Source organism: Pleurodeles waltl, chromosome 3_1 (assembly GCF_031143425.1).
Source record: "Pleurodeles waltl isolate 20211129_DDA chromosome 3_1, aPleWal1.hap1.20221129, whole genome shotgun sequence".
In the NCBI taxonomy this organism is placed as follows: domain Eukaryota; kingdom Metazoa; phylum Chordata; class Amphibia; order Caudata; family Salamandridae; genus Pleurodeles; species Pleurodeles waltl.
The window spans coordinates 375808013-375835479 of NC_090440.1; the positions used below are offsets into that span (position 1 = coordinate 375808013).

General features: G+C 44.6%; 1 protein-coding gene across 1 annotated transcript in view; it reads right to left on the minus strand.

Annotated features, from left to right (window-relative positions):
- The window catches only part of C3_1H15orf40 (chromosome 3_1 C15orf40 homolog), a 50176-nt gene extending 24734 nt beyond the window's left edge, over positions 1–25442 (minus strand). Inside the window, exons 1-2 of the mRNA XM_069222561.1 lie at positions 25162–25442; positions 15052–15178 (exon numbers count right to left, since the gene is read on the minus strand). Coding sequence (XP_069078662.1) covers positions 15052–15178; positions 25162–25407 — 373 coding nt within the window. The 5' untranslated portion in view covers positions 25408–25442. The remainder of the gene's footprint in view (positions 1–15051; positions 15179–25161) is intronic.
- Positions 25443–27467: the final 2025 nt, after the last annotated feature.

Below are 27467 nucleotides of genomic sequence, written 5' to 3' on the forward strand. Positions count from 1 at the left end.
CTCCTAATGATCAACTGTGTTCTGCTCAGGGGGTGTGTGGGCACGTATGTAAGTTCAATATGGCATTCTGTTGAACAGTCATCTGCAGCTACATCGTCCATTCAAACCTTCAGTCACACCTTTCGCGGTCCCCTGTTGCTAATTCTCAGTAACACCTTGTGGTGGGGAGGGGGCTCCGAACCATTCTAAGTCACACCCGGGCTGCCTTCCACCTCCCAGGGGGGCGCTGCCTCAGCCACAGGCGAGATCAGAGCTGAGCACTCTTCTGTCCCTCCCCTGTCCTCTTCCAGGTGATCCACCATTGCGCCCCACATCTCCAAATCCCTCTCTACATTTTCATCTGTGCGTATCTTTTTAAGTTGACATTCTTTGGCCATTGCGCAACTCAATAGGTCAACCTTCCACTTATCCTGCGTCGGCAGTGCCAAACTTGCCCAATGAATGGCAATACAATGTCTGACCAGCATCAGGCCTGGTTGGGAAAATTTATATCCCATCTCCCTGCCCTCCCAGGGGAGTGGCAAGATGCCCAGGATACAGTGGCGAATTGTCATCTCAACCCTGACTCTTGTTAGTCACATCACCTCCTGCATCACTCCTGTCCAGTAGGACTACACCCAGCGGCATACCCACATAATATGTGTAAAGTCTGCTGGGGTCCTGTTGCTGCCCGCACAGCTCACTGACTGTGCCAGAAAAATCCTATGCAGCCGCTGTGGCATCAGGTAGGCCCTATGCAGGTAGTAGAATTGTGTTAATTTAAACCTGGTATCATTGGCAGTTTCTTGCACTTGTGCAGAGGCCTGCTTCCACTCTCTGTCCGTAAGTGGGACCTCAAGCTCCCCATTCCAGTTATCAAGGACGGACGTTGCTTTCATCTGCCTGTCCTTCAGGGTAGCGTACAACCAGGAAATAAGGCCCCTACTCGAGCCCAGATCTAATATTACCATTAGGGTATGGGACTCACTGGGTTCCTCAGGGACGTTTGCCATATCTAACAGACTGTGTGGAACATGCTTGCATACAGCTGGAACCGCCCAGGTCCTACTCCAAAACATTTCCCTGCCTCGGCCTTCAGAAACAGGTCTCCCACCCTCTGACATCCTCCATCCAACCATTAAGAGACATCCATTGAGGCACGGACGAGTATGAAAGGTCGCACCCAACATATGGGGGACAGCTTTGCCTATGACACTAGCTTCATTTAAAAATTACTCTAATTTAGTGTGAGACTCTTATGTGCTATGTTTTCACTGTATCACAGTTTGAAGTGTTGCAGAAACACTTTACACATTGTCTCTGGATCAAGCCTGACTGCTCTGTGCCAAGCTACCGAAGGGCTGAGCACCGGTTAATTTTGGGGTTGCTTGCGACTTCACCCTGACAAGCAATGTGACTCCTGCTTGAGCAGGGTTTCACTGCCCTCAACCTGTAAGCCACTTCCTCATAAAGAGGTCCCCATTGTATTGTGAACCAGGAGGAGGAACAAAAAGTAAAAGAAGAAACAGGCCTTTTCTCCTGGGTGACCACTAGTTGAAAGAATTGTAAAAATGTCCATTTGGTTAATGACCAAATGTAAAGAGGCTTGAGAGTCAGTATAAGCTTATGGATGGAGTCACTTAATTTTTTATGGTAACAAAGATTTATTCTTTTTGAGAGTTAAATGTATGGGTGTCATCAACTGAGTTCCTGAAATCATACTTTTAATAAACACAAACATGTTGGCAATAGGTGCAGTCTGATTAGCTATTATTAAAATATATAATTTGAAAACATTTATTATCCTAAACACTAAGGGCCTGATTAAGAGTTGTCGGTCTTAGGACCAACAGAATACAGCCAAACCAACGCCGGCACCGACAGTGCGGTCAGGCCGCGACAGACTACAGTAGCCACATGTAGGCCGGCAGAGACCATCTTTCTTCCGGACAGATTACGAGGCTGCACACCGCAAAGGTTTCCACCAACTTTTTCACTGTGGTCGCACCACCACGGAAACCCAAGCAGAAACCAACTGTATAAAGGAGACACTCACCTTCAGGAAGCCATACTCGCCCGGAGCCGCCATGGAACTTGAGGTACACGTCTTCCCGCTGCTTGCCCGACGACTTTGGAGCCAGCGACGACGACAGCAACCGTGAGTACACACACTTACCTGTCACTGTTGTAAAATGTCAAAGTGCCTATACACACACACACACACAACATACAAATCGGGAATGGGTGGCGAGGGCGAAACACAAACGTAACCTCATACTGACATGCGCACTCACACACAGCCATATACATTCCCGCACATACATAGTACACACTCTAAGACCACCACCCACGTCAAAAACACACACCAAACCCCCAGATATACAGCACCGGCACAGTCACACACATCAACACACACCACCACCAAATGACACTACTACAACTCAATCGCAACACCAGCAAACCATTGGCAAGCACTCACAATAGACACTACCCCTTTACAAATAATAAATTCAACAGTACGTACCAACATCAGGGAACAAACACAGACAATCACACAACCATACAACGTAGCATACGACATACTCCACAAAACACACATCACAATGTAGCTGACATACCATTCTCCACACACACAGTCTAACTACACAAAGGCGCACAAAACTGCAACTAACACGTCAACATAAACACCACTCAATACCATCACAACATGTCCCCAACATACACATGCCCATCACACAACACACACCCATCACTGGGGGACAAATTCTCAGGTAGCACAACCACCCCGACACACAAATGCTTACGCACAAACACTGTCAGCCATAATCAAATCTGCCCTAAGTAAAGAAATGCAGAACAAAGATAGAATGTTGAAACTAACAACAGGTTGGTCCAAATATATAATATTAGTATAAATATAGTGAAAATGCCAGAGGCCAGTCCAAGAACTTAATGTGCAACATTCACACAAAGCACATCTGTGTGCCCCCAACTTGACTCCTGACTGCCATGTAACCTCCACAGGTAGAGGCATCAAGGGGGCAGACAGGCACCTCAGGGATTAGGGGTTGGCAGAGGAGTAGGGAAAAGGGCAACCTCTGAGAGGAAAGCTTTCTCTGACACACGGGGACAGTGATGGCAAAAGGGTTTGGAGGGAGTGGTTGTCTGAGGTGTTGTGGCTGTCTTGGGTGCATGTTTGTGCAAGGTATGCTTGTGGGTGTCTGTTGGGTGGGTGAGTGTGGGCCTTTATGTGTCTTGGGAGGAGTGAGCTGGAGGTGCTGGGAAATGCCGTGGTGGATGGGTGACTGTATGCTGGGGTGGTGACTGCAGGTATGGTTGATGTGCTGTGTTAGAAATGGGGTCTCTAGTTGGCAGTTGGTTTGCACCATGTCCAAGTAGGGACCCTCACTCTAGTCAGGATAAGGGAGATACCCAGCTCAGATAACCCCTGCTCACCCCCTTGGCAGCTTGGCACAATCAATCATGCTAATCTCAGAAGCAATCTGTAAAGCATGTGCACAAAATACACAGTGATACAGTGAAAACACTACAAAAGTACACCACACCAGTTTTAGAAAAATAGCCAATATTTATCTGTGTAAAACAAGACCAAAACGAGAAAAAATCCAACATCCAGTGATAAAGATATGAATTTTGCAAGAATTAACTTAAAAATACAATACCTTGAAGTCGATAGCTCCACCTTGGGCTATCACAGGGTCGTGAACAACAAATCCAACAGTGTAGGTCGGCTGCAGCGTCGTGGGTCAGCTACGGTGTCAGGAAGACCCAACAACAGTACCTTGGAAATGCAGGGCGTTGTGATCCTCGCGATGAGGTCAGGATTGGGGCGTTGGTGCTAGAGTCATCAGGCCCTTGAAGTCACACGTGTTGCAGATCGAACTCTGTGCTGATGACGGCTGTGGTGGCTGATGCTGAGACTAGGGCTGTGGTGTGAAGTGCGGCAGTGTGACGTGCGGTGTCTCCAGGTCACGATGCAGGCAGCGGCGTTGCTAAAGTGCTGTTGTCGGTAGGCTCAAGGCAGCGGTGCAGCGCAGGGTGGGCACCGTGCGGCACCCATGGGTCACGGTGCAGACAGGGGCAAGTGTTGATGCTGGAGTCTATGGTGCTGGCGTCGGTGGACCGGGCCTGCGGTGCGGGACGGTGCTTCATGTACCTCATGAGCAGTGTCCACAGTCCACGGTGCAGGCAGTGTCAGCGTGGAACAGCATCGCCTGGGAGGCCAAGGCTGAGGTGTGAACAAGGTGAGGCAGAGTGCGGGGCTCACAGGTCACAGTGCAAGCAGCGGCTCGGGACAGAGTCAGGTGGCGGCACCAGTGAGACCAGGGTTGCGGTGCGACATGGGGCACGGCGCTGTGTGTCGTTGTCCGGTCACGGTGCAGTCAGCAGCATCGTTGACGGAATCGCTGTGGTTTTTCTTCTGTTGCAGCACAAAACACACAGTTCACAGTGCTGTAGGCAAATGAAGCTGAAGTCTTTGATATCCCTAAGACTTCCAACAGGAGGCAAGTTCTACTCCAAGCCCTTGGAGAAACTTCATAAGCGGGATACACAGCAAAGTCCAGTCTTTGCCCTCTTTAAGGCAGAAACAGGAACTCCAGGCCAACCCAGCAAAGCACAAACCTCAAAGGGGCAGTACTCCTCCTCCAGCTCTTCTCCTTGGCAGATGTTCCTCTTGATCCAGAAGTGTTCTAAAAGTCTGGAGTTTTGGGTCCACTACTTATACCCATTTCTGCTTTTAAAGTAGACAAACTTCTAAGGAAAGTCTCTGATGTTCACAAGATCCTGCCTTGCCCAGACCTGGCCCCAGACACACTACAGGGGGTCAAAGACTGCATGGTGTGAGGACAGGCAGAGCCCTTTCAGGTGTAAGTGTCAGCTCCTCCCTCCCCACTCAAGCCCAGGAGAATCATCAGGATATGCAGGCTACACCCCAGCTCCCTTTGTGTCACTGTCTAGAGGGAATTCACAACAGCCCAATTGTCAGTCTGACCAAGACGTGGAATACACAAGCAGGCAGAGGCACAGAATGGTTTTACGCAAGAAAATGCCCACTTTCTAAAAGTGGCATTTTCAAACAGACAATCTAAAAACCAACTTTACCAAAAGGTGTATTTTTAAATTGTGAGTTCAGAGACCCCAAAATCCATATCTCTGTCTGCTCCCAGTGGGAAACTGCACTTAAAAGATATTTAAAGGCAGTCGCCATGTTAACCTATGAGAGAGAGAAGCCTTGCAACAGTGAAAACAGAATTTGCCAGTATTTCACCATCAGGGCATGTAAAACACATCAGTACATGTCCTTCTTTTAACATACACTGCACCCTGCCCAGGGGGCTACCTAGGGCAAACCTTAGGGGTGCCTTACATGCACAAAAAGGGAAGAGTTGGGCCTAGCAGGTAGGTACACTTGCCAGGTTGAATTGGCAGTTTAAAACTGAACACAAAGACACTGCAGTGGCAGGTCTGAGACATGTTTGCAGGGTTACTCGTGGGTGGCACAATCCATGCTGCAGGCCCACTAGTAGCATTTGATTTACAGACCCTGGGCACCTCTGGTGCACTTCACTAGGGACTTCCCAGTAAACCAAATATGCCAATCATGGATAAACCAATCACCAATAAAATTTACATCGGGAGCACTTGCACTTTAGCACTGATCTGCAGGGGTCAAGTGCGCAGAGACAATAAACCAGCAAAATGAAATCCAAAAAAATAGGAGGAAGAAGACAAAAGTTTGGGGATAACCCTGCAAAAATTGCCATTTCCAACATGCTGCATGTAGGCATGTCTGTGGTTGTGGTGTCTGCGGATGTGGTGACTTGGGTGGATGTCTGAAGGTCTGCTGTTGTGATGCCTGTGGGTAAGATAGGTGTAGTGGCTGAATCTGTGATTGTTGGTGTGGTGTCTGCAGATGTGTCAGGTGTTGAGTCTGTGATGCTGGGGCTGGTGGGGGGTGTCAGGGCAGGTTGAAGCTGTTGATGTGTCAGCAGGTGTATGTTGCTTGTGTGCATGCCGGTGCTGTGTCGTGGTGCTTGAGTTTGTCTGAGCTACCCTTGGATGATGAGGTGGATGTATGCTCGTCTGACATAGGTGAGTTACAATCCTAAAGTTATGGGACCAACGTTAGTGAAAGGTTTCAGTACTGTTTGCCTCAGTTATCATCTTTGTATGCTCCATGGGATATGTGATTTAGAAGCTATGGTATGGGTATGTGAAGAGCCTATACCAGGTGATACAGAGGACTTGTAAGTGTGCCCCTGCTTTTTAGGTAGATTACCATGACCCAGACTTCTGTCTCCTGTGTATTTGCATTGTATGACACCATTGCATACATCCTGATGGTACTCTCAGTCATGTTCTATATGCTGACTGCAATACTAACTATAACTTTGTGTAGAACTGGATTTCAACCTCTTTGACATCTGTCCTGTAACATTTCTGTTGTAATGAGTTTCCTTTTGTTGGAGTCCCCGTTTGATGTCCATTACATTGGCTGTTCGATACAAGGGGACATGACCACACCAGAGTTGGCATGCATTACTATTGTACGTGGATTATAAAGGACACACACACAGGGCCTATGTTTAAGTGCGATTTATTGTGCATATCAAAAGGAAATCTGTAACAATGATAGTAAAATAAACATAACAGTGACGGGTGAAGTCATGGTGAATGACTTCATTAGGCTAGCTGTTACTCCAGTTGGTAACACTAGTCCAGTGCACTTGTACAATGGGAAAATGGAGTTCGTTTTAGAACAGTCAGCAGGGTGTGGCTGGGGCACACAAGGGGGACTAATCTGGAGAGGTTCACTTCTTGGCAGTGGGTTTGGTCTTGGCATCTGGTCATGCTGTATGTCTGGGTGGACATCCACGTTTGCAGGAACGTTCTTCAGCTACAGAGGAAGGGGTGTCTAAGGCATGACCTTTCCCTGGCAGGGCCTCCAATCCACTAGCAGCAGTAGATATTGAAGGGGCTGGTGTTTCATTGTTAGTAGAAGGGGCCAGTTGTTGTGTAGAGAAAGTAATCAGGGCGGTATTGATGTCCCTCAGCACCCTTGCAATGGTAGCCATGTGGGCATGTTGGTGCCTGCCACTGCTGCATGACTTCCTGGTGGTGGTCCCTCTGCAGCCTTTGATTTTCCCCCAACATAGTAATGACATGGCCTATCTTGTCTTGGGAACTTTGGTAGGCTCCCAAGACTTGGGAGATGGTTTCCTGGTCAGCTGTGTCCCTTTGAGGGCCCATCCTCTGACCTACAGCATCCCTCCCATGCACCCTACCCCCACATGCCTATGCCCCTGGCAGTGTACACCCACTCCCAGTGGTTCCAGGTCCATCATTGTCAGGGGTGGCAAGGTTAGACTCAAGTACCTGTACTGTGAGGCACACAATAGATGATACAGTCCTTGGGACGCAGGTTTAGTGGCAAACAGTTACCTGTGATGTTGATGCAACAGGGTTGGTAGGAGTTGATGTGGGCAGGGTGAGGCAGAGACTTGTTGACTGACCAGGTGTCCCTGATGTGCCAGGTTGTTTGTCAGTGTCCAGACATCCAAAGGTGTTGTCCTCACTGGGGCCTTCATCCAGAGGGGGAGTGACAGTCTCTGGTATTCTCTCCATGGTGGCAATGGCAAGGTGACCTGTGGAGGGAATGAGACACAGAGTTCAGGTTAAAATGGGTATTTTGTAGCATTTGTGTGAGATGCAGACAGTGCCTTAACCAGATTCCCTGCAATGACATTGACAGCTGCTGCACAGCTTCTGATTACTGACATGAGTGTTCACCTCTGTTACCTAATGCATAGTCAGGCTTGCTAGATGTCACACATTAAAGCTACACAATGGTGTCCTTGTATGAACACAGTATCTGAGTATGCAAGGGACATTGTCCTGTATCTAGACATAGTGCATGTGCATCGACTCAGCCATCTGACTTTCCACCCTAGGTCAGTCTATTTCTGGCTTGGGATATTCGATTTGTGGCCATTGTGAATGGCCACTCAGCTATAGCTGTGTTTTGCTTTGGTTGCTATTGTGAGTGTGCCATTGCATTGCTGTCATTGCCTTGTATTGTACACACTAGAACAATCTAGATTGTGTAGCTAGTGATTTAGTTGTACTTGCACTACATGGGATGTGTTGTGCACATTCCAGGTTCTCACAATGATGGGTTAGTGCATTCTGGGAGTCGTAGTGATATTATTAGCCAGTAGTTAACGTGCCATTTCCAAGGGCTATGAGGGCAGTTGGGCTCAGTGGAGAAATGGCATGCCAGAGAGGGGCATTAGGCGATTTGGCGAGAGTTGTACTGGGTAAACTAGTTCATCAGGATGGGTTTTAGGTGGTGAGCGAGGATGCAGGACAAGACAATTTGGTGACATAAATGGTGTGGGTACTTACCAAACTCCAGTCCCCCAGGTATGCCTGTCAGGCCCTCAGGATGCAGTATGTCAAAGACCTTGTCCTCCCATGACGTGAAAGTAGGGGGGAGAAGGTGGGGGCCCACCGCTAATCTTCTGTATGGCTAGCTGATGCCTGGATGCCATGTAACGCACCTTCCCCCATAGTTCGTTCCACCTCTTCCTGATGTCCTCTCTTGTGCGTGGATGACTGCCTACAGAACTGACCCTGTCAACTATTCTTTGCCACAACTGCTGGCAATAGATGTTTGTTGGACCTGTGCTCTGACCAGGCTTGGCTCTACCCTTACTATTTCATCCCCCATGACCCTCAACTCGTCATCAGTGAGATACAGGTGTTTTTGTGGGGACATGGTAGTGGTTGCGTAGACGGTGTGTGGGGGTGTTGTGAGTGTAAGGGTGCAGTGTTGGGTAATTGGAGAGGTGTGGGTGCTGCGATGTGAGTGGGAAACGGTTGTAGCGATTGTTTATGCTAGTGATGTGTGTATTGTGATTGCTGTGGGGGTGCAGAGTGAAATGTGTATGTGTACCTATAGTGTACAAGTACAAAATCTAATCTTTTAGATTTCTCGGTATATGTATATGGTGTTCTGAATGCAAAGGAATGTGGGTTGTGCAGGGGTGTGTTATACAGTGCAGTGAGTAGTTGTGTCTGGTGTTCTGACAGAAGTGAGTTGAGATTGCCACATTTCGCACCGCAAATAGTTTTCCCGCACGGAAGGACCACTGTGGTGATTTGCGGATCATAATTTGGTGGGTGGAATTTTGTCAGGCTGGCAGTACTGGTGGTGGAACTGCCTCTTTTCTGTCCTCCAGTGTCCTGGCAGTTTTGGATATTTGGCTGTATTTTGGCGAACTTCACAGTGTTACTCTTAATACGGCGGTCGGATTACCGCCAACATGGCTGTCTTTTGGCAGCCGCCACCATGGCGGTCTTCCCAAAAGACCACCAAACTAAACTCGTAATGCGGTACTAAATCATTTTGGAGCACCCTCTCCAATACTGTGTGTAATACAATTTTAAAATAATACTTACATATTCACAGTGCTTTCTGTTACAGGCTGGGTCCTCACAGCACAATAAATCCACATATCACTGTTCCCCACTGCACCAATTAGGATTCCATTCTGTGGCCTGATCACACACACAGACATTTGCAATGATGCATGTGCAGAATACCAGCTGTCAGGCCCCAGCATATCTCACGTTCACAAACACCCATTTACTTCCCTGGGAAGGTGCATTTAAGAGTCCCATCCAAATAGGGGATCCACAGAAGTAGGATATTCAATTTTAGAAGCAGGAAAAAAATCCAGGCAATGTTCACAGACTGCAGTTGGTAGGTGGAATGTAAACAGAAGCAATGATTTCTGTCTGGTACATGGATCACTCTTACAAAGGAGGACTGGTGCAAGGAAGCAGACATGTAGGTAACCATGTTGCTGCATTCTTTAAGGCTGGAGGGGGTGATAGAGGGGAACAGCGGGGCTGAACTGGTACACAATAATGTCTTTGTGTGTGAAGATAAGTCAACTGTAGCGTCTTTGTTTTTTTCTTGGAATGATAGTTTGACTGAAAGTGATGATTTTAAGATAGTGGTCGTGATATTATTCAGGCGGTTAAAATGATTATCACAGTCTCCTCCGAGGACAATAGATGAGAAGAGTGAGTTTTTCGTAGAGGAAATATTTTCGAACAATGTGTGGTTTTATTTTCGTGGATGAGGAAAATACATCCCTTTTAGGAGTTCAGTGCAGCCGTGATAAAAATGGGCTAAACTTAAGACGGAGGTTCCTACAAAGGTGCATTTTAAAGAAACCATGTACACAATAGCTAGGCTACTGTCCATTTTCGAATGGCTATTTAAACAAGTAACTTTGAAGCAGTTACATACTAGAATGTCACAAAGATGACCTGGAGAGAGACTTCCCAGGTTTTAATCAAGAAGGGATATGTCAAGGCAGTATTCTAACTTGTCAGTCCTAACCAAACACGGTGTTAAGAAACTATTCACAGAAGGCATCAGTCACGAACAAATGGATGGTATAATCCCTTGGGATCCCAACAGTCGTCAGGTCAGTGGGCATACAATCAAAAGACCAAAGAGAAATAGTTTTAATTAACTGCTTTCACTGACATGTTCCAGAGACAGATAAACACACTAGAACAGTAGTTATTAACCCTTTGACTTTTACGGACCCCATGTACCTCACAAATAATACACAAAAATACATACTATATGAATTCAGCATATTTACTTTCCTCTACGACTGTATATTTAAATCTGAGATCGACTACACACTGGTGTAAGACGGAGGCCATGTTCACAAATCAATATGTAATCATCTGAAATCGGAGCTCTAAGCAGAAGTAGTAACAAGAGTGACATTGGCCTGAGACAGACAGAGGGGTGCACTTAAGCTTGGTATGGCCAAAGCTGTAGCTCATGCAGAGGCTTCACGCCAAAACATGACAGACAGTGACAACATAAAGGCTACAAGACTAGGTGCTCATTACGCTGCCTACAGTGGAAGTATTTCCTCTCTTCTGAAAAGTACAGGCATGCTCCCCATCCAATATACGTGTAGGTGCTTGGTGTCCCTAGGTGCCTGCCCATGTAAAGAACGGTACAGGGTGCAGGCTGGAAGGGCATTTTGGTCAGTCTATGTAGGAAGTTGGCTCTGTATGCACTATTTCAAAGTAAGGAATAGTATGCACAGAGTCCAAGGGTTCCCCTTAGAGGTAAGATAGTGGCAAAAATAGATAATACTAATGCTCTATTTTGTGGTAGTGTGGTCGAGCAGTATGCTTATCAAAGGAGTAGTGTTAAGCATTTGTTGTACATACACACAGGCAATAAATGAGGAACACACACTCAGAGACAAATCCAGGCCAATGGGTTTTGTTACAGAAAAATATCTTTTCTTAGTTTATTTTAAGAACCACAGGTTCAAATTCTACATGTAATATCTCATTTGAAAGGTATTGCAGGTAAGTACTTTAGGAACTTTGAATAATTACAGTAGCATATATACTTTTTACATAAAACACAATAAGCTGTTTTAAAAAAGTGGACACAGTGCAATTTTCACAGTTCCTGGGGGAGGTAAAGTATGGTTAGGTTTCACAGGTAAGTAAGTCACTTACAGGTTTCAGTTTTTGGTCCAAGGTAGCCCACCGTTGGGGGTTCAGAGCAACCCCAAAGTTACCACACCAGCAGCTCAGGGCCGGTCAGGTGCAGAGGTCAAAGAGGTGCCCAAAACACATAGGCTTCAATGGAGAGAAGGGGGTGCCCCGGTTCCAGTCTGCCAGCAGGTAAGTACCCGCATCTTCGGAGGGCAGACCAGGGGGGTTTTGTAGGGCACCGGGGTGGACACAAGTCTGCACAAAAAGTACACCCTCAGCAGCGCGGGGGCGGCCGGGTGCAGTGTGCAAACACGCGTCGGGTTTACAATGGTTTTCAATGAGAGATCAAGGGATCTCTTCAGCGTTGCAGGCAGGCAAGGGGGGGGCTCCTCGGGGTAGCCACCACCTGGGCAAGGGAGAGGGCCTCCTGGGGGTCACTCCTGCAGAGGAGTTCCGTTCCTTTAGGTGCTGGGGGCTGCGGGTGCAGGGTCTTTTCCAGCCGTCGGGGAATGGAGTTCAGGCAGTCGCGGTCAGGGGGAGCCTCGGGATTCCCTCTGCAGGCGTCGCTGTGGGGGCTCAGGGGGGACAACTTTGGTTACTCACAGTCTCGGAGTCGCCGGAGGGTCCTCCCTGAGGTGTTGTTTCTCCACCAGTCGAGTCGGGGTCGCCGGGTGCAGTGTTGCAAGTCTCACGCTTCTTGCGGGGATTGCAGGGGTCTTTCAATCTGCTCCTCTGGATACAAAGTTGCAGTCTTTGTTGAACAGGGCCGCTGTTCTCGGGAGTTTCTTGGTCTCTTGGAAGCAGGGCAGTCCTCTGAGGATTCAGAGGTCGCTGGTCCTGGAGAAAGCGTCGCTGGAGCAGGTTTCTTTAGAAGGCAGGAGACAGGCCGGTAGGACTGGGGCCAAAGCAGTTGGTGTCTTCTTTCTTCTTCTGCAGGGGTTTTCAGCTCAGCAGTCTTCTTCTTCGGTAAGTTGCAGGAATCTAAATTCTTAGGTTCAGGGGAGCCCTTAAATACTAAATTTAAGGGCGTGTTTAGGTCTGGGGGTTAGTAGCCAATGGCTACTAGCCCTGAGGGTGGGTACACCCTCTTTGTGCCTCCTCCCAAGGGGAGAGGGTCACATTCCTATCCCTATTGGGGGAATCCTCCTTCTACAAGATGGAGGATTTCTAAAAGTCAGAGTCACCTCAGCTCAGGACACCTTAGGGGCTATCCTGACTGGCCAGTGACTCCTCCTTGTTTTTCTCATTATCTCTCCTGGACTTGCCGCCAAAAGTGGGGGCTGTGTCCAGGGGGCGGGCATCTCCACTAGCTGGAGTGCCCTGGGGCACTGTAACACGAAGCTTGAGCCTTTGAAGCTCACTGCTAGGTGTTACAGTCCCTGCAGGGGGAGGTGTGAAGCACCTCCACCCAGAGCAGGCTTTGTTTCTGTCCTCAGAGGGCACAAAGGCTCTCACCGCATGAGGTCAGAAACTCGTCTTTCAGCAGCAGGCTGGCACAGACCAGTCAGTCCTGCACTGAACAATTGGGTAAAATACAGGGGGCATCTCTAAGATGCTCTCTGTGTGCATTTTTTAATAAATCCAACACTGGCATCAGTGTGGGTTTATTATTCTGAGAAGTTTGATACTAAACTTCCCAGTATTCAGTGTAGCCATTATGGAGCTGTGGAGTTCGTTTTTGACAGACTCCCAGACCATATACTCTTATGGCTACCCTGCACTTACAATGTCTAAGGTTTTGCTTAGACACTGTAGGGGCATAGTGCTCATGCACTGGTGCCCTCACCTATGGTATAGTGCACCCTGCCTTAGGGCTGTAAGGCCTACTAGAGGGGTGACTTATCTATACTGCATAGGCAGTGTGAGGTTGGCATGGCACGCTGAGGGGAGTGCCATGTCGACTTACTCGTTTTGTTCTCATCAGCACACACAAGCTGGCAAGCAGTGTGTCTGTGCTGAGTGAGGGGTCCCCAGGGTGGCATAAGATATGCTGCAGCCCTTAGAGACCTTCCCTGGCATCAGGGCCCTTGGTACCAGGGGTACCAGTTACAAGGGACTTACCTGGATGCCAGGGTGTGCCAATTGTGGAATCAAAAGTACATTTTAGGTGAAAGAACACTGGTGCTGGGGCCTGGTTAGCAGGGTCCAAGCACACTTCTCAGTCAAGTCAGCATCAGTATCAGGCAAAAAGTGGGGGGTAACTGCAACAGGGAGCCATTTCTTTACAGTCTACCTCTGAATACATGCAGAGATCAGTGAGTGGTTAGAACACTGGTTCTTTAAGAGTGCAATTGCATATGATTTTGTAGAAAAACATAAGTATTTCAAAAGTGTTTTTAGTCAGAAGCGGATTGCTAGCTCAGATTGTAGTATGTTTGAGTGCGAATAGTGACTACGCACTCGCACATTCTTTGTCTTGAACAAGCAATCAGCATCTGACTAAGATTTTTTTTTTTATGTTCATCTTTTGTAACTTATCGTTATTGAGTTTATTAATGCATTTATATAATACACTGAGGAGGCAATACAGTAAACTTCAGATATTATAGTTACTTGATGAAACTATTATCCCTGTAGGAGAAACCACATTTACAGTTATTTAGCTCAAAACGCTGATGATTGAGAATAAATATGGGTTAGCAGTCACATGGGTCTTACCACCCCATGAGAAGATGCAGCAGACACCGCAGATTAAGAACAGCTGCACTAGAACATAGAACAACTTTATTAATTTTCCAAAGCATTCAATTCCCTTGTTGTATGTATTGCTAGGTAAAGTCCTGCTCCCTAATAGAAACAAGATCATATTCTGGCACAAATTACAATTTAAAACTTCAGAGATAGATGAACAGTCAAATAAGTGTCTGTTCGGGATGGTGTGGACACATTTATTACTGGTACTTTAGCAAGCATATGCCATTGGATGCAGCACGTTCTCTAAATACTGCCTCACTTCTTATTTCCTGTTGTGTCACTTGTTATTACTTTGAGCTTGTACCGAAACACGAAAAGGTACAGTTCTCGAGGGCTTAATGTCCTACAGAAGCTCTACTAGGAAGGTATGGTTGGCACGCTTGGATACATATGCCAGTAGCCAGATCTGACAGCATTTGTGCAAGTCTTTATATAACCCCAAAACTTAAGAAGTCACACAAGATACCATTAAACATTATCAAACAGAAACTGTCTTGAAGACATTAAGCAAAGCAGCTGATGGCAATCATCCCTTTTCATCCAACTAACACAAAAGAACAGTAGAAATAGTAAATGTGGTCCCTAGGAATACTCGTTCTTCCTTTTCTGTATGAATTACAAAGACCACAAACTGTAAAATATACATTCTCCATGATTATCGATTCCCCCACAGAACCCCATGTACTTCTTCACCAAGAAAGTTTACCATACAAATATTAAATCGTTAGAAGCTGGTAATATATTTTTTTCACCTACGTTTTAACTTGAGTGATTCCATAGAACTCAAAAACAGATATACTTAACCTGTAATGGCATTTTGTTTTGATCCGGGTTTAGCATGAATAGCTATGGTGATGGAACCGTTTTTATCAACCCCAACAGGACTAGACTGCGCAGGTGGATTCACTGGACTTTTACTTTGCTCTTTTCCCTAAATGAAAGAGGCAAGAGAAGAGAAATCAGACGACACAGTTTGAGTACTTAGACTGTGGTTTTCCATGTTATAACAAATTAGGAATAAAGTTTCCTTTTGTGACTCTGTATGAATTTATCAACTCTTCGGTGGTCAAAAGTAAATGTCAGTTCTTCAGATTAAATTATTAATTGTAAAAGGTTTAGAATGCTACTTTATAATTTTCTAGTAGACATGGCATGACTTGAAACTTAGCATCACACTTCATTTTACCAACCTTACAATGTTTGTGTGAGGTACTGACATCAGAGGATCCACCAGCTAAACAGAGTGTTATGTTTTATGAAGTTAACGGAGGGGGAAACTCAGGTAACTTAGGCAGAATATTTTAAATACATTTCGTAAGAAATGTTCACGTATATTCTGAGCAGATTTCTACCACATCGATGTACACGCCCTAGATTTAACACTTATACATACTAACTGAAAAGCACATGTTCTCCAAACACAATAATCTTTCAGACACGAGCCCGATATGTGACTTCCTCAGCAACAAACATATTTTCATAGGCAGGGCGAAGTTCTGACTGATGCGGACCCTCATCACTACTGGCCTAGATTGACTTGATTTTAAATCTGACTTTTCAGCAAGGCTAACACATGACTGACTCTGCCTAACACCTACCGCTCTTTATGAGGTGATGCTTGCAGAGAGAAAAATGCCATACCTTTAAAAAAAAAAAAAAAAAAAAAAAAGAACTCATCTACACTGCAATATGACAGTAATTTAAGCATTAGAAACGTTGGTAACCACAGCAAAGACAACATAGCTACTTTGAAAGTAGCAAATAGCAGACATGAGTAGACTAATAAAGCATAGCACTAAAAAGAAGAAAAAAATGCTTTGTACAGCTTTCTTAGAGACAATAGCTTGAATAGCAGATTCAAAATCTGGTTATTCACTGCTATAATGTAGCAACAGTGGAAGGGGAAGTGATCCACAGCCTCGCATTGGTCTCCAGAGACCTAAGCGAAATGGTAGTTCATGGCTTCACCCAACTTCTCCCACAGTTCTTGTGTTTCCATAAATCTAAGAGGCAAGAGAACACTGGTGGCCATCTTCTTTGGTCTATTGCCACTGTCCCCTTACAGCGTGGGTCTGTCAGGAACTTCAAATCGCGCTGACGGGGTTCTGAGAGCTTGTCAACACACTGCCTGCTCTCTGCAGAAGCATGGCTTTAATTGGTTAAGGGGCACTGGGGGAAGACACAGAGGGTGATGTGGGTGAGTGTCAGTAGGCTATGATTTTTTTTTTTAAATATTCGGAAGAAAGGTGAACCAGGAGTAATTGTCTAAAGTGAAGGTGGTCAGAAGGGGATAGCAATACAACATTTGTTTTCTTTTTTAATTTGGACAAGTGAGGGGGAGCGTATATTCAGAAGGCAGTTGGGGAAGGTAAAAGTACACTAAGCAAGTTTTTTTCTTTATATTTCGGAGGGAAGGGATGGGTAATGCTCAGGGTGGTTGGGAACTGCAGGACAAATTTTAGTTATGTTTTTTTCAATCTGAGTGTGGGAGATCTGTAGGGTGCACTGAGGGACATTAAGTGTAAGATGCAACAGGGAGCAGGAGAAACCATTACTCCTCTACCCCTGCATATCTGATAAAAGCAGAGAGAGATGAAATTGGGGCTGTAGAGAATAGAAAATTGAAGATGGGTAACTGAATTGAAAGGATTTTTTACCTTGGGGCTTTGAGTGATATGAAATAGAGAAGAGCAAAGCTTAAGTTCTCTTTAATTCCATTCACAATTTCTTGATGAAAAATATCCTGTTATGTACAGCTACCCATCTATATATGTTTTCTCTTTTTTAAAGTTTTTCTAAGTGGGAACTAGGTGAGGTGGCGGGTTCGGATAGCTAAAGCTACTAAACACAGAGACCTCTGTAGACATCTGTGGTCAGTGACTCTCCAAAATAGTTCTAGACGACATCTAGGATGTTAAGAAAAAGATCCTACAAACGGACAGATTAGCACTAAAGAAATTGAGATTAGCAAATTAAATTCAACCCAAAATTCTGACAGTTCCCTTGATAGAGCACAGATGCTCTGGGAGGGAGTGCACTTTATTCCCTTCCTCCCTTCCAGGAGGCATGCACATCAATAAAGCAGTGAAGCAGTGCCTCATGAATTAGAGATGTGTATAACATTAGTATCCCCCCTTGCTGAATCACCACATATTCTGCAGCTTCATAAATTACAGCATGGTTGGTGTATTGCACTGTGATAAACCTGCCATTGCGGTTGGTGTAGGTACTAGAAGCACAATGTTGAGTGTTCTCAGGGATAATGATGTATCTGCAATGCTATTCTTAATGGCTAAACTATGACAAGGATTCAGAGTACAGCTTTTCAACATGCATGTGAAAATTGTACTGGTAAATTGGAATAGAGCAGCCTCCTGTATTCGATTATCATGTACAAGTTGCACACTGAAGAGCATTGCACTTTCAGACTTTTGTCAAGAACAAAAGTCATTGCACGGAAGATTTCCTTCCACATTTGATTGCATTTTGTTACAACACATTGTGTTAAGACGGCAAATGTGATGCTGTGCACAGATATCACACTAGAAGGACAGAACTATAAACAAAAGGCTATAATTTCCTTATCAGTTCTATTTATTAGTGCTAATAACCACTTCACTCAAACTGCTTCCAAACTCCATCACTTCAGTGGGATGTGTAGAGAAAGTTCTACAATAATTGAGAACGAACATATGAAAAAGAGGCAAGATTAACCTAACAGAGATGGATGGCTGTATGTTTTGGCTCATTTCACACATCTAAGGACTAACTTGGCAGGCAAACAAAAGGATAGTTATTCCAAAATTGCACCACACTGGATCTTTAACATATTTAAGCTCTGGTCCTTATATTTGTTTCTCTGAGCAATTGTGTTTATGTTATTTATAAAGTGCACTGACATCCTTCAGGGTAAGTGAACGAGCACATATATATATATATATATATATATAAAGAAATAACCAGATTCTAGAAAACATCTGTATTTCTGAAATACTCATCTTTGCACGTTCTGTATGGATTTTGAAAGTCATTGTGTAACAAAGGTTTACACACTCCCAAAGAGTAGTAGATACATTGAGAAGTCAAACAGTTTACAAAGTGTGAGATGAAAACCTTTGTTACCTGTGGCACTGTGATCAACTAGCATGAACTTCAGATTCTAAACCTGGTTATTCACTGCTTTAGAACACAGCAGTGGGAAACAAAATTTTCTCCCCACTGTTGCTAAATCATAAAGGAATTCCAGGTTGCTCTAACAAGGCTTTCAGAGACCCTGTCAGCTTGCTGTCTACTCCGATTGAGAGAACAGCTTTGTGTAGGAGGGAAACGGGCAAAGGGTGGTGTAGATGAGAAGCAGGAGACCAAGAATGTATTTTACATTTGAGACAGGAAAGAGAGGCACCGTTATGAATGGCTCCCTCATACTCCTCTACCTCGGCATAGCAGTTGGATTCAGAGGCAGATGTTTGTCGGCACATAAAATATAAAATTATAAGATATGTAAAAAATGAATAACTGTTGTTTTTCACCTCAAGGTTCTAAGTGACATCGTAGACACTTCAAGCTGTGCCAGAACTGTCAATTTAATGCCACCTGGAACCATTCGGAAAAATGTCTGTTATCTACTTTTACTCATCTATAATTACTTATACTATTGGAAGACAAGATTAGAAAGATTAATGCATGAATTAATTAATATGTTTTCTTATAAATCTAGACTAAACTTTTTTTTAACTAGGCGATTTATTGAAATCATTTACTGGAGTGAAAATATATATGCATATCATTTCTCCTTCACAAAGTTATGCAGATTACACATTTAAATTGTCTCACCATCAACTGCCGGGAACTTTATGTAACTGTTAGATCTGACAGCCTTAGGGTAGTCTTCCCCCAACTTTTTGCATGCCTCCCTTTATTTTTCTGATCTCGTTGTTGCTGGTGTTAGGCCTCTGCACACTTTGCCAGTGCTAAAGTGCTTGTGTTCTCTCCCCTAAACATGGTACCAATGGCTCCTACCCAATTGGCATATTACATTTACTTCTAAGTCCCTAGTAAAGTGCACTATATGTGCCCAGGGCCTGTAAATTAAATGCTACTAGTGGGCGGGCCTGCTGCACTGATTGTGCCACTCACATAAGTAACCCCATAACCATGTCTCAGGCCACATTGCAAGGCCTGCGTGTGCAGCTGCATTACCACTTCAACTTGCCATTTAAAACTACTTCCCAAGCCTTAAACTCCCTTTTTATTACATATAGGTCACCCCTAAGGTAGACCATGGGTAGCCCACAGGGCAGGGTGCTATGTAAGTAAAAGGTAGGGCATGTATTTGTGAGTTTTACACGTCCTGGTAGTGAAACACTCTCAAAGTCGTTTTTCACTACTGTGAAGCCTGCTCCTGCCATAGGCCAGCATTAGGAATTCCCTTATATGTTTTTAAGTGGTATCTTCTGCTCTGAAAAGAGTGGCATTGTCATGTTTGGCGTGCTTGGAATGGTGGTGAGAAATCCTGCTTACTGGTGAATTTAAATGTAACATTACTATTTTAGAAATGCCACTTTCAGAAAGTAGGCATTTATCTGCACGTACTTCTCTCTGTTCCTTACAACCTGACTCCAATCCACATCAGGTCTGTGCTGGTTGACAGCTCCCCTTGTGCATTCCACTCAGACAGCCATAAACACAAGACACACAGCTGCCATCTGTATTCATCTGCATACTGATGGGTCTTCCTGGGCAGAAACGGTGGAGGGGCTCACACTTACACTTCAAATGCTAGTGGCCTGACCCCACACAAAGGACTCATAACCCCCACAGATCTCCTGGTAGATAGGGATGGGTTAAAAGGGTAACTAGTGCACTTCAAAACCACTCTTTGAAGTCTCCTCCGCTTCAAAGGCACGTTTGGGTGTGTATATATACTGGGCCTATGACCCTCTAAAATCAGACACTTCTGGACCTACAACGGTCAGAAGAACTGTAGTGCTGCCCAAAGAACTCATATAGACTACTTTTCTGGAAGGACTGTTCTCCAGCTTGTTGCCCTGCTGCCTGCTGCTCCCAGACTCTGCTGGAAGGACGTTGCCTTCCCCCCACAAGTGATCTCTAAAGGCTTGTGAGCATGTCTCCTGTTCAAGGCCATCAAAGACTTCACTTAAAGGAGAAAATCCATGCCTCAACCTGCCACGGCTGAAAAATTGATGCAACTCCTGTCCTATGGCTGAAAAAAAAAGTTGACACAGCACCTGCAGAATCGACACAGCGCCTGTTTCACCATGGTTCCATCAACACAGTGCATCTGGATTTTCCATGCATCGGCCCTGGGTGTCAGTTTGACACCAGACCCCGCACCACAGCAAGGAATCAAGGCTGCATGTCTGGAAATCGACGCATCGCCTTTCCTGGAAGGAAAGAATCAACATCACCTCAGCCACGCCCCCCAAAAAAAAAATCAATGCATCGCTTTGCTTTCCAGCGTCTTACCTCCTCTGTGGCCGCAGAAGCCTTGTTTTTGCCACATCCCAGGTATTCTGTGCTAAAGAGATACATCCATTGATTCCTAAGGATTAAGACTTAAACCTCTAAAAAGTGATATGTTGCCCTGTGTATATTGGAACTTTGTCATTTTGATCTTGTTTTTTTCAGAAAAATATTATCTATTTTTCTAAACTGGTGTGGAGTACTTTTTTGTGGTGTTTTCACTGTGTTGCTGTATGAGTTCTTGCACAAATACATTACACGCTGCCTTCTAAGTTAAGACTGCCTGCTCTGTGCCAAAGCTGCAAGTGGGTGAGCACAGGATAATTTGGGTTGTGTTGTGATTTACCCTGACTAGGATCGTTGTCACTACCTGGACAGCAGGGGGTCCACTGCCAACTAGAGACCCAAGTTCTAACAGTAACTATGCTGGAAAGGCAGGTTGGGCCCTGGCCATCAAAGTGGAATCAGCCATGCGTAGTAAGAATGGTACCAGAAATTAGTCAATATCTGGGGAGAAAGGGGCTCTTGTCAGGTACCTAGAGATGCCCATTACCAGCACTGTGCACCCTCAAGATGAAAAATAAGTAAAGGCACAGAGATAATTTTTGAAAAGGAACATATGATTTTCCAGCACCAGGTAGTCATCATGAATTCTCTAGCAAATGTATTAGTAATGATTTGCAAGCTCTAGGTTATCAAGCTTAAAGAAGACAACTCCTTGAAAATACATATATATAGGTGTAACTCTTACTGGGAATCCAAAAACATGAACATTTTAATCAATAATAGTGATCTTGATTTCATATTCCCAATGCAAAACACACAAAGGTTAATTGAAAAAAAGACCACAAAATATTACAACTTTAAAAAAATGGATTTTACAAGCAAGGAGGTTTAGTTGTGAACTGTGCAAGGTAACTGTGCTCGCAGGGGGGCTGACTGCTAGATTTCTGAGATTTACATAACAGATGGTAAATTGGAAACGTGTAGAAAAGGGAGAATGCCACTGATTGTGTGACACGAGCAAAATGAATGGACTGAAATTAAAGTAAATTATAGTGAACTGGCTGGGAGTTAAATGTAATATTTGAATGGACTGTGTACTTATTATTACACAAGATTTTTTTCAAATTAGAAGTTTTTTGATTCTCTCCTTCCTACTTTTCCTCCTTAATCTCTCTCTGTCCTGAACCCCTTGCCTCCCATCCCAAGGCAAGACAACATTTTGGGTTTGCTGGAAGAGAAAAATAGTGATGATTTATTAAAGGAGGTTGAGGTAAAATCCTGTAAGAAAAAGGTGTATACTTTAACATATATATATAAAAAAATCAATTTGCCAGCATTTCCCGGCTTCTTCCACTCTTGTCGGAGTCTGTGCGTGGAGCGGAAGTATGAATAAGAAAAACTAAATGCCACCGTCTCCGGTAACTAGAAAAACGCACTACAAGGCTTGCAATACGTGATAAAAGAATTTAATGGCAACGCGTTTCGATCTCACTGACATCTTCCTCACAGCCAATCACAATAAATTACACTAACTCCCTTAAAAAGATACAATAAACAGTAGAAATAGTAGAAATGCACAGAAAAAGAAAAGAACAAAACAATGCATTTCAAGACCAAGAAACCAATAATCTCTAAATTATATCCAAAATAACTAATCAAATCTAGACTATTAAAAATATTTATATTGTATTTAACAAACGTGTAAAAACAAATATAATTAAAAAGTCTATATAAATATGCCTCTCTCTTATGTGCAGGCAAAATAGCCATATGATACATCTAAATTTCTTTTGCATCATACATTCTGGACAAATCAAAACAAGTCATGACAACATGTCTCTAAAATGCCAAATATATATATATATATATATATAACATTTATATTAATACTTGTTTAAATATTTACTGGCCAAGTGGCCATAAGATGTTGCATTTGTAGCCCCAAGTGGGAAGGGTATGCCCAGACGTGGGTCCCGTGCTTGCTATGCCACCAGATTCAAGCTAGCCTGCGTGATGAAGGGGGATACCCTGAAACCGGTCCCAGGATGCTTGTTTCTGGTCCAGGGAGGACCTGGCCTGCAGTTCGGGCTGGACTGTTCCCATGGGGAACAGGGTCATGAGTGATTTGTATATTGCTGGGTCTGAGCTGGAATGGCATGGCAAGCAAAAAAACTGATGGATTAAACCCAGATCGGGTGGAGAAGTGTGGCACAATGGTTAGAGCGGCAGACCCTGATGCAGAGATCTGGCCCGGGACCAGGGTTCAATTCCCACCTTGGTGGGTCTTGGGCTCAATTCCCTTGGACCAGATAATTCTTGCCTCGTGCCTAATCTAATTAATGGGTCCCACTCTGTAACTCTGGGCAATAGTTTGCTTAATCTCCACAACGGCCCTCACAGCGCTTGGATGCCTGGCTTCCCCCTGGGGCTGTCCAGGAGTGGGTGCCTCACAGGGAAAAGCCAGTAGGGGTTCCACAGCGGTATGCGTACAGCGCCTTGAGACCCTAACGGTGAGTAGTGCGCTATACAAGTGCAAAGTTTACAGATCTGTGACTCAGGGTGAATGTTTGATTTGTTCTGCATTCCGTCCACCTTATGTTGTTTTTGTATAAGCCACCCGTGGGCATCTAGTTCTAATGAATTCCCCAAATTTTTTTAATGTCAAGCTTAGGCCATAGGTGTTTAAGGTTCGGAGCAGTACCAAACGTCTGCCTGGAACAGGGCATGCATATGGGCATTGAGATCAAAAATGATCAGTCCAAGAATTAGGCAAAGGGCTCGCTAGTGACATGGATTGAAGAATGGAGAATACCGAGTCTAGGAGGTGACCTGCAAAATGAGTAGCAACAGAGACCAATTGAGTTAACTGATAAGCAGCTAGATCCTCTATAAAAATTGCACTATCGCCATCTTGACTTTCTTCCAAATGGAGATTAAAAACACTTATTATACTAAAGTTAGCCAATTTGATAATGTGTGAGGCACCTTGAAGCCGCCGGCTTGGCAGCAAAAGTGGGGCCATCTAGAACCCACCCATGATTGCTGCTTGTCCACGCAGCAGACCTAAGAGAGCTTGGCTCACTGGCAGAACATGCTAACCTCTGGAAGTTGAGAAGGGAAGCATGCCTGGCCCCTGCCGACATCCGAGCGTGGACGGATGCTGACGTGCTTGCCTTTGGCTCGTCCGCTGATTGGTTCCCTCGACTAATCAGAGCACAGCGGATTTGTCACTGCCAACAGCCATGATGAAAGTGGCCAGACAATGTTAAGAGCACACTTTCAAAACCCCCAAATGCCAAGCAGTTTAATCCCCACAGTTAAAACGAATTGTGCAAACTACAGAGTGCAAAGTTCTAAACCACAATTGCAGCGACAAGTCATTGTAATCAGGGACTGGCGTCCATGGCGTACCCTGCATTAAGTACCGAGGGAGATCTCTGATTTTCCTCTGGACCATCAGAGCACCGCGGGTGTGTCGCTGCCAGCAGCCGTAACGAAAGTGGCCAAACAATGTTAAAAGCACTCTTACAAAATCCCTAGATGCCAAGCAGTTGAATCTCCGCAGTTGCGGCGACTAGTCTGTGTAGTCAGGGAGATCAGTATACATGTTAATAAAGAAGCATTTGCAAGTGCTCCCTTAAAATTATAACTCACAAAATAAAAAGATCCACATTTTGAGGTTTATAGATGACTGCACATTTAAAAAAAAAATTGACTTGTAAATAAGTGAATGTTGGGACAAATATGTACTCGCTGGGTCAAAAGACGGCAGTTTCCCAACTTGAGGTGTCAGATGGGACAAACTATTACAAGATTCAATCATAGCACGAGTAGAAGGGGACGGAGTGGATAGTGCGCCTCTGCTTTTAAGGGGCTGACCGGCCATCATCAACATCTTTAGCTCGAGGCTAAAGGCTATGCCAATTTTATTCTGAGCCTCAGGTAAACAGCAACTCTGTTTTATTGAGCATGAAAGAAACTCGTCCGAAGCTAGACAAGACAACCGTTTCTGAAGTAACTTATAAATGTGTTAATGGGCGAAAAGCATTGGCTGAAATCAGCTAGTGAGGTGCACGATAACCAATAGCCAGAAATGGGCACAATATTCCTCAACTGTAGGCAAACAGTAACTGAGTTGCATTAACAAGGCAAGCAAAGCAAACATAAATGTGACCGTTAGATCTAACGATACACTGAATACACACATATCATACCCTGAATACACACCAAATCTACTGAATACACACCAAATCTACAAAAAAAAAAACTGGCCTAACTGGATAAGGAACCTACTAAGAATATGACCGAAATTTGATGTCACTTCCTGCACATGAGCATGATAAACGGTTATCAAACAATACACCAAGAGGAAAAGGGTATGCCCTTGGCTGGCAGTGGTACACAACTACCGGCAGTGGCCCGTACCGGCTTTTTGTCTTTCTTAGGCATTGCTCGCCTTACGAGCCAGGAGCAGTACGCTTGCGTGAGCGTGGCACTGCAGAAATACAACGGAATCGAGGCGGAGCAGGAATCCAGGCAGTTAGGAGCAACATGCAACTTCGTCGCAGAGGTGGGTGTTGACTGTGATAATAATCTGAAAGTACGGGAGTACACTGCAGTCAGGCAACCATTCATGTGCACCGCAAGAAAGCCAAGTCGTCTGTTTCTCATATCCCGTATATTTGGCTGCCACTTCCGGGCTACACCCCGCCCCCTCCGTGACGTTGCTTTCACTATCACTTTGGGAGTCGATTACAATACAGTGCGGGGGCGAGCCTGAAAAGGAATAGTAATACTAAGTAGCATTTGGTAGTAAGGTCAAGAAACAAAACGTTTAGATGGTGTCAGGTGAGAAGGATTGTTATAGTGTTTAACCCCTTTCTCAGACGTGCTGCAGCGAATTGAACCTGCTAATTTAACCCAATTCGTTTTTGTGGAAAATTCGTTTAACATTGGGGTTTTGGAACGTTTTTACAGGGTTTAGGGTGTAATATAAATTTTTCTAGCTTTCACGTCAATAATTTTCAATTCTATTTAGGACACGGAGGCGAGGATTATGCTTCTCTTTCTATGCTTTATTTTTCAGCAGCCAGTTATAAGAGATCTTTTTAAAAACTATACTTCCCATAACTACCATAACCATGTGACCAACCATAGGGATAGCCCACATATATAAACTCCTTACATCATCAGACTTCCTCTTTCTTTGCGAATAAACAACAATCGAACTTGAGTCTGTCAATATGCTGAAACAGTCTTACGAAACATCGAATGTTCCTCAACTCCCAAAACTGGAACCAAACATAAAACTTCTCTTTGTATGCGGAACGATCCACAACTGCTCGCACGGGCTCTGAACCTTGGGATCCCAGAGACGATCCAACTCATAAGGCGCTGAAGATAATTGACACTTCAATGAGGTAAATCTGGAGATATCTGCCCTTATGCAGACTGCTTCTGATCCGTACCTGAGAAAAAACAAAGGGAAGCCATAATCGCCATTCCCTCAACATTGTATACAACAAATTAACGGGTGGGTAAAACAAATTCTTTTCATTATGAATGTTCATAACCTATATACTTATACATTATGGAAGTCTTCATAACTCATCAGGGTGGGAAAATCATCGCCTCCGTGTCCTAAATAGAATTGTAAATGCTTGACGTGAAAGCTAGAAAATGTTGTATTCTATATCAGGACCGGAGGCTCAGATTATGCTTGTTTGAAGCTGAGCCACCATTATTGACGCCATATCCACCACAGGTTTGTAATAAAATGATTTAAAAGTGGATTCAGATGACCAATTTGCCGCCTTCATGATATCATCCAGGCAAGACCCTAGGTTAAAAGACTTGGATGCAATAGCGCCTCTAACTGAATGAGCTCCGAACATGCAAGTATCCACTCCTGCTTCCAAAAGAAGCCAATGCAGCCATCTAGCTAAAGTGGACGAAGTAATCGGATTAAAAGGCTTTTTTAAAGCAATCAGCAACTGTCCCTCTGAATCTGCTCGGAATTCACAAGTGGCCGCCTCATAAGCCCCGAGGCACTGTACTACACACAACTTGTAATCATGAGGAAACGCCGGATATGATACAGACCTAATGTTAGTTTTGGTCCTTCTAGAAACTGTAAAGCTCACACCTTCCGGGGAAAACTGACGACCTCTGAGGTCCATAGCTCTAACCTCTGACACCCTTTTACAGGAAATCAAACATAACAACATAGTCAATTAAGCCACTAGTTGTCTAAGAGATAAGTATTTATTATCAGGCCAGGATTTCAAAATTCAAAGTCCAACATTCACATCACATAAGGATGAATATTTAGCTTGAGGAGGATGGAAAAACAAATACCCCTCAGCAATTTACATACCAGCGGGTCTTCTCTGATAGGTTTACCATTAATCAGCACATGGCCTGCCAAAATAGCTGATCTGTAAATGTTAACCGATCAATAAAACAGGCCAGATTCAGCTAAAGATGACAAAAATTAATTACGGAACAGACATCCGCTTGAGAGGGATCCAAACTCCTCTCGCCACACCAGCAAACCCATTGCTTCCATGCTGGAGCATAACGCTTATGGGTATTTCAGGACCAGGCCTGGTTGATAAAGGCTGCAGCTTTTGCTGAAATACCTGGCAAATTCCATCTACCCCCGAAACCCTCCAAGCCACCAGTTGCAGCTGATTGGATTAAATCAGAGCATGTGGAAGGCCTACAAGGTC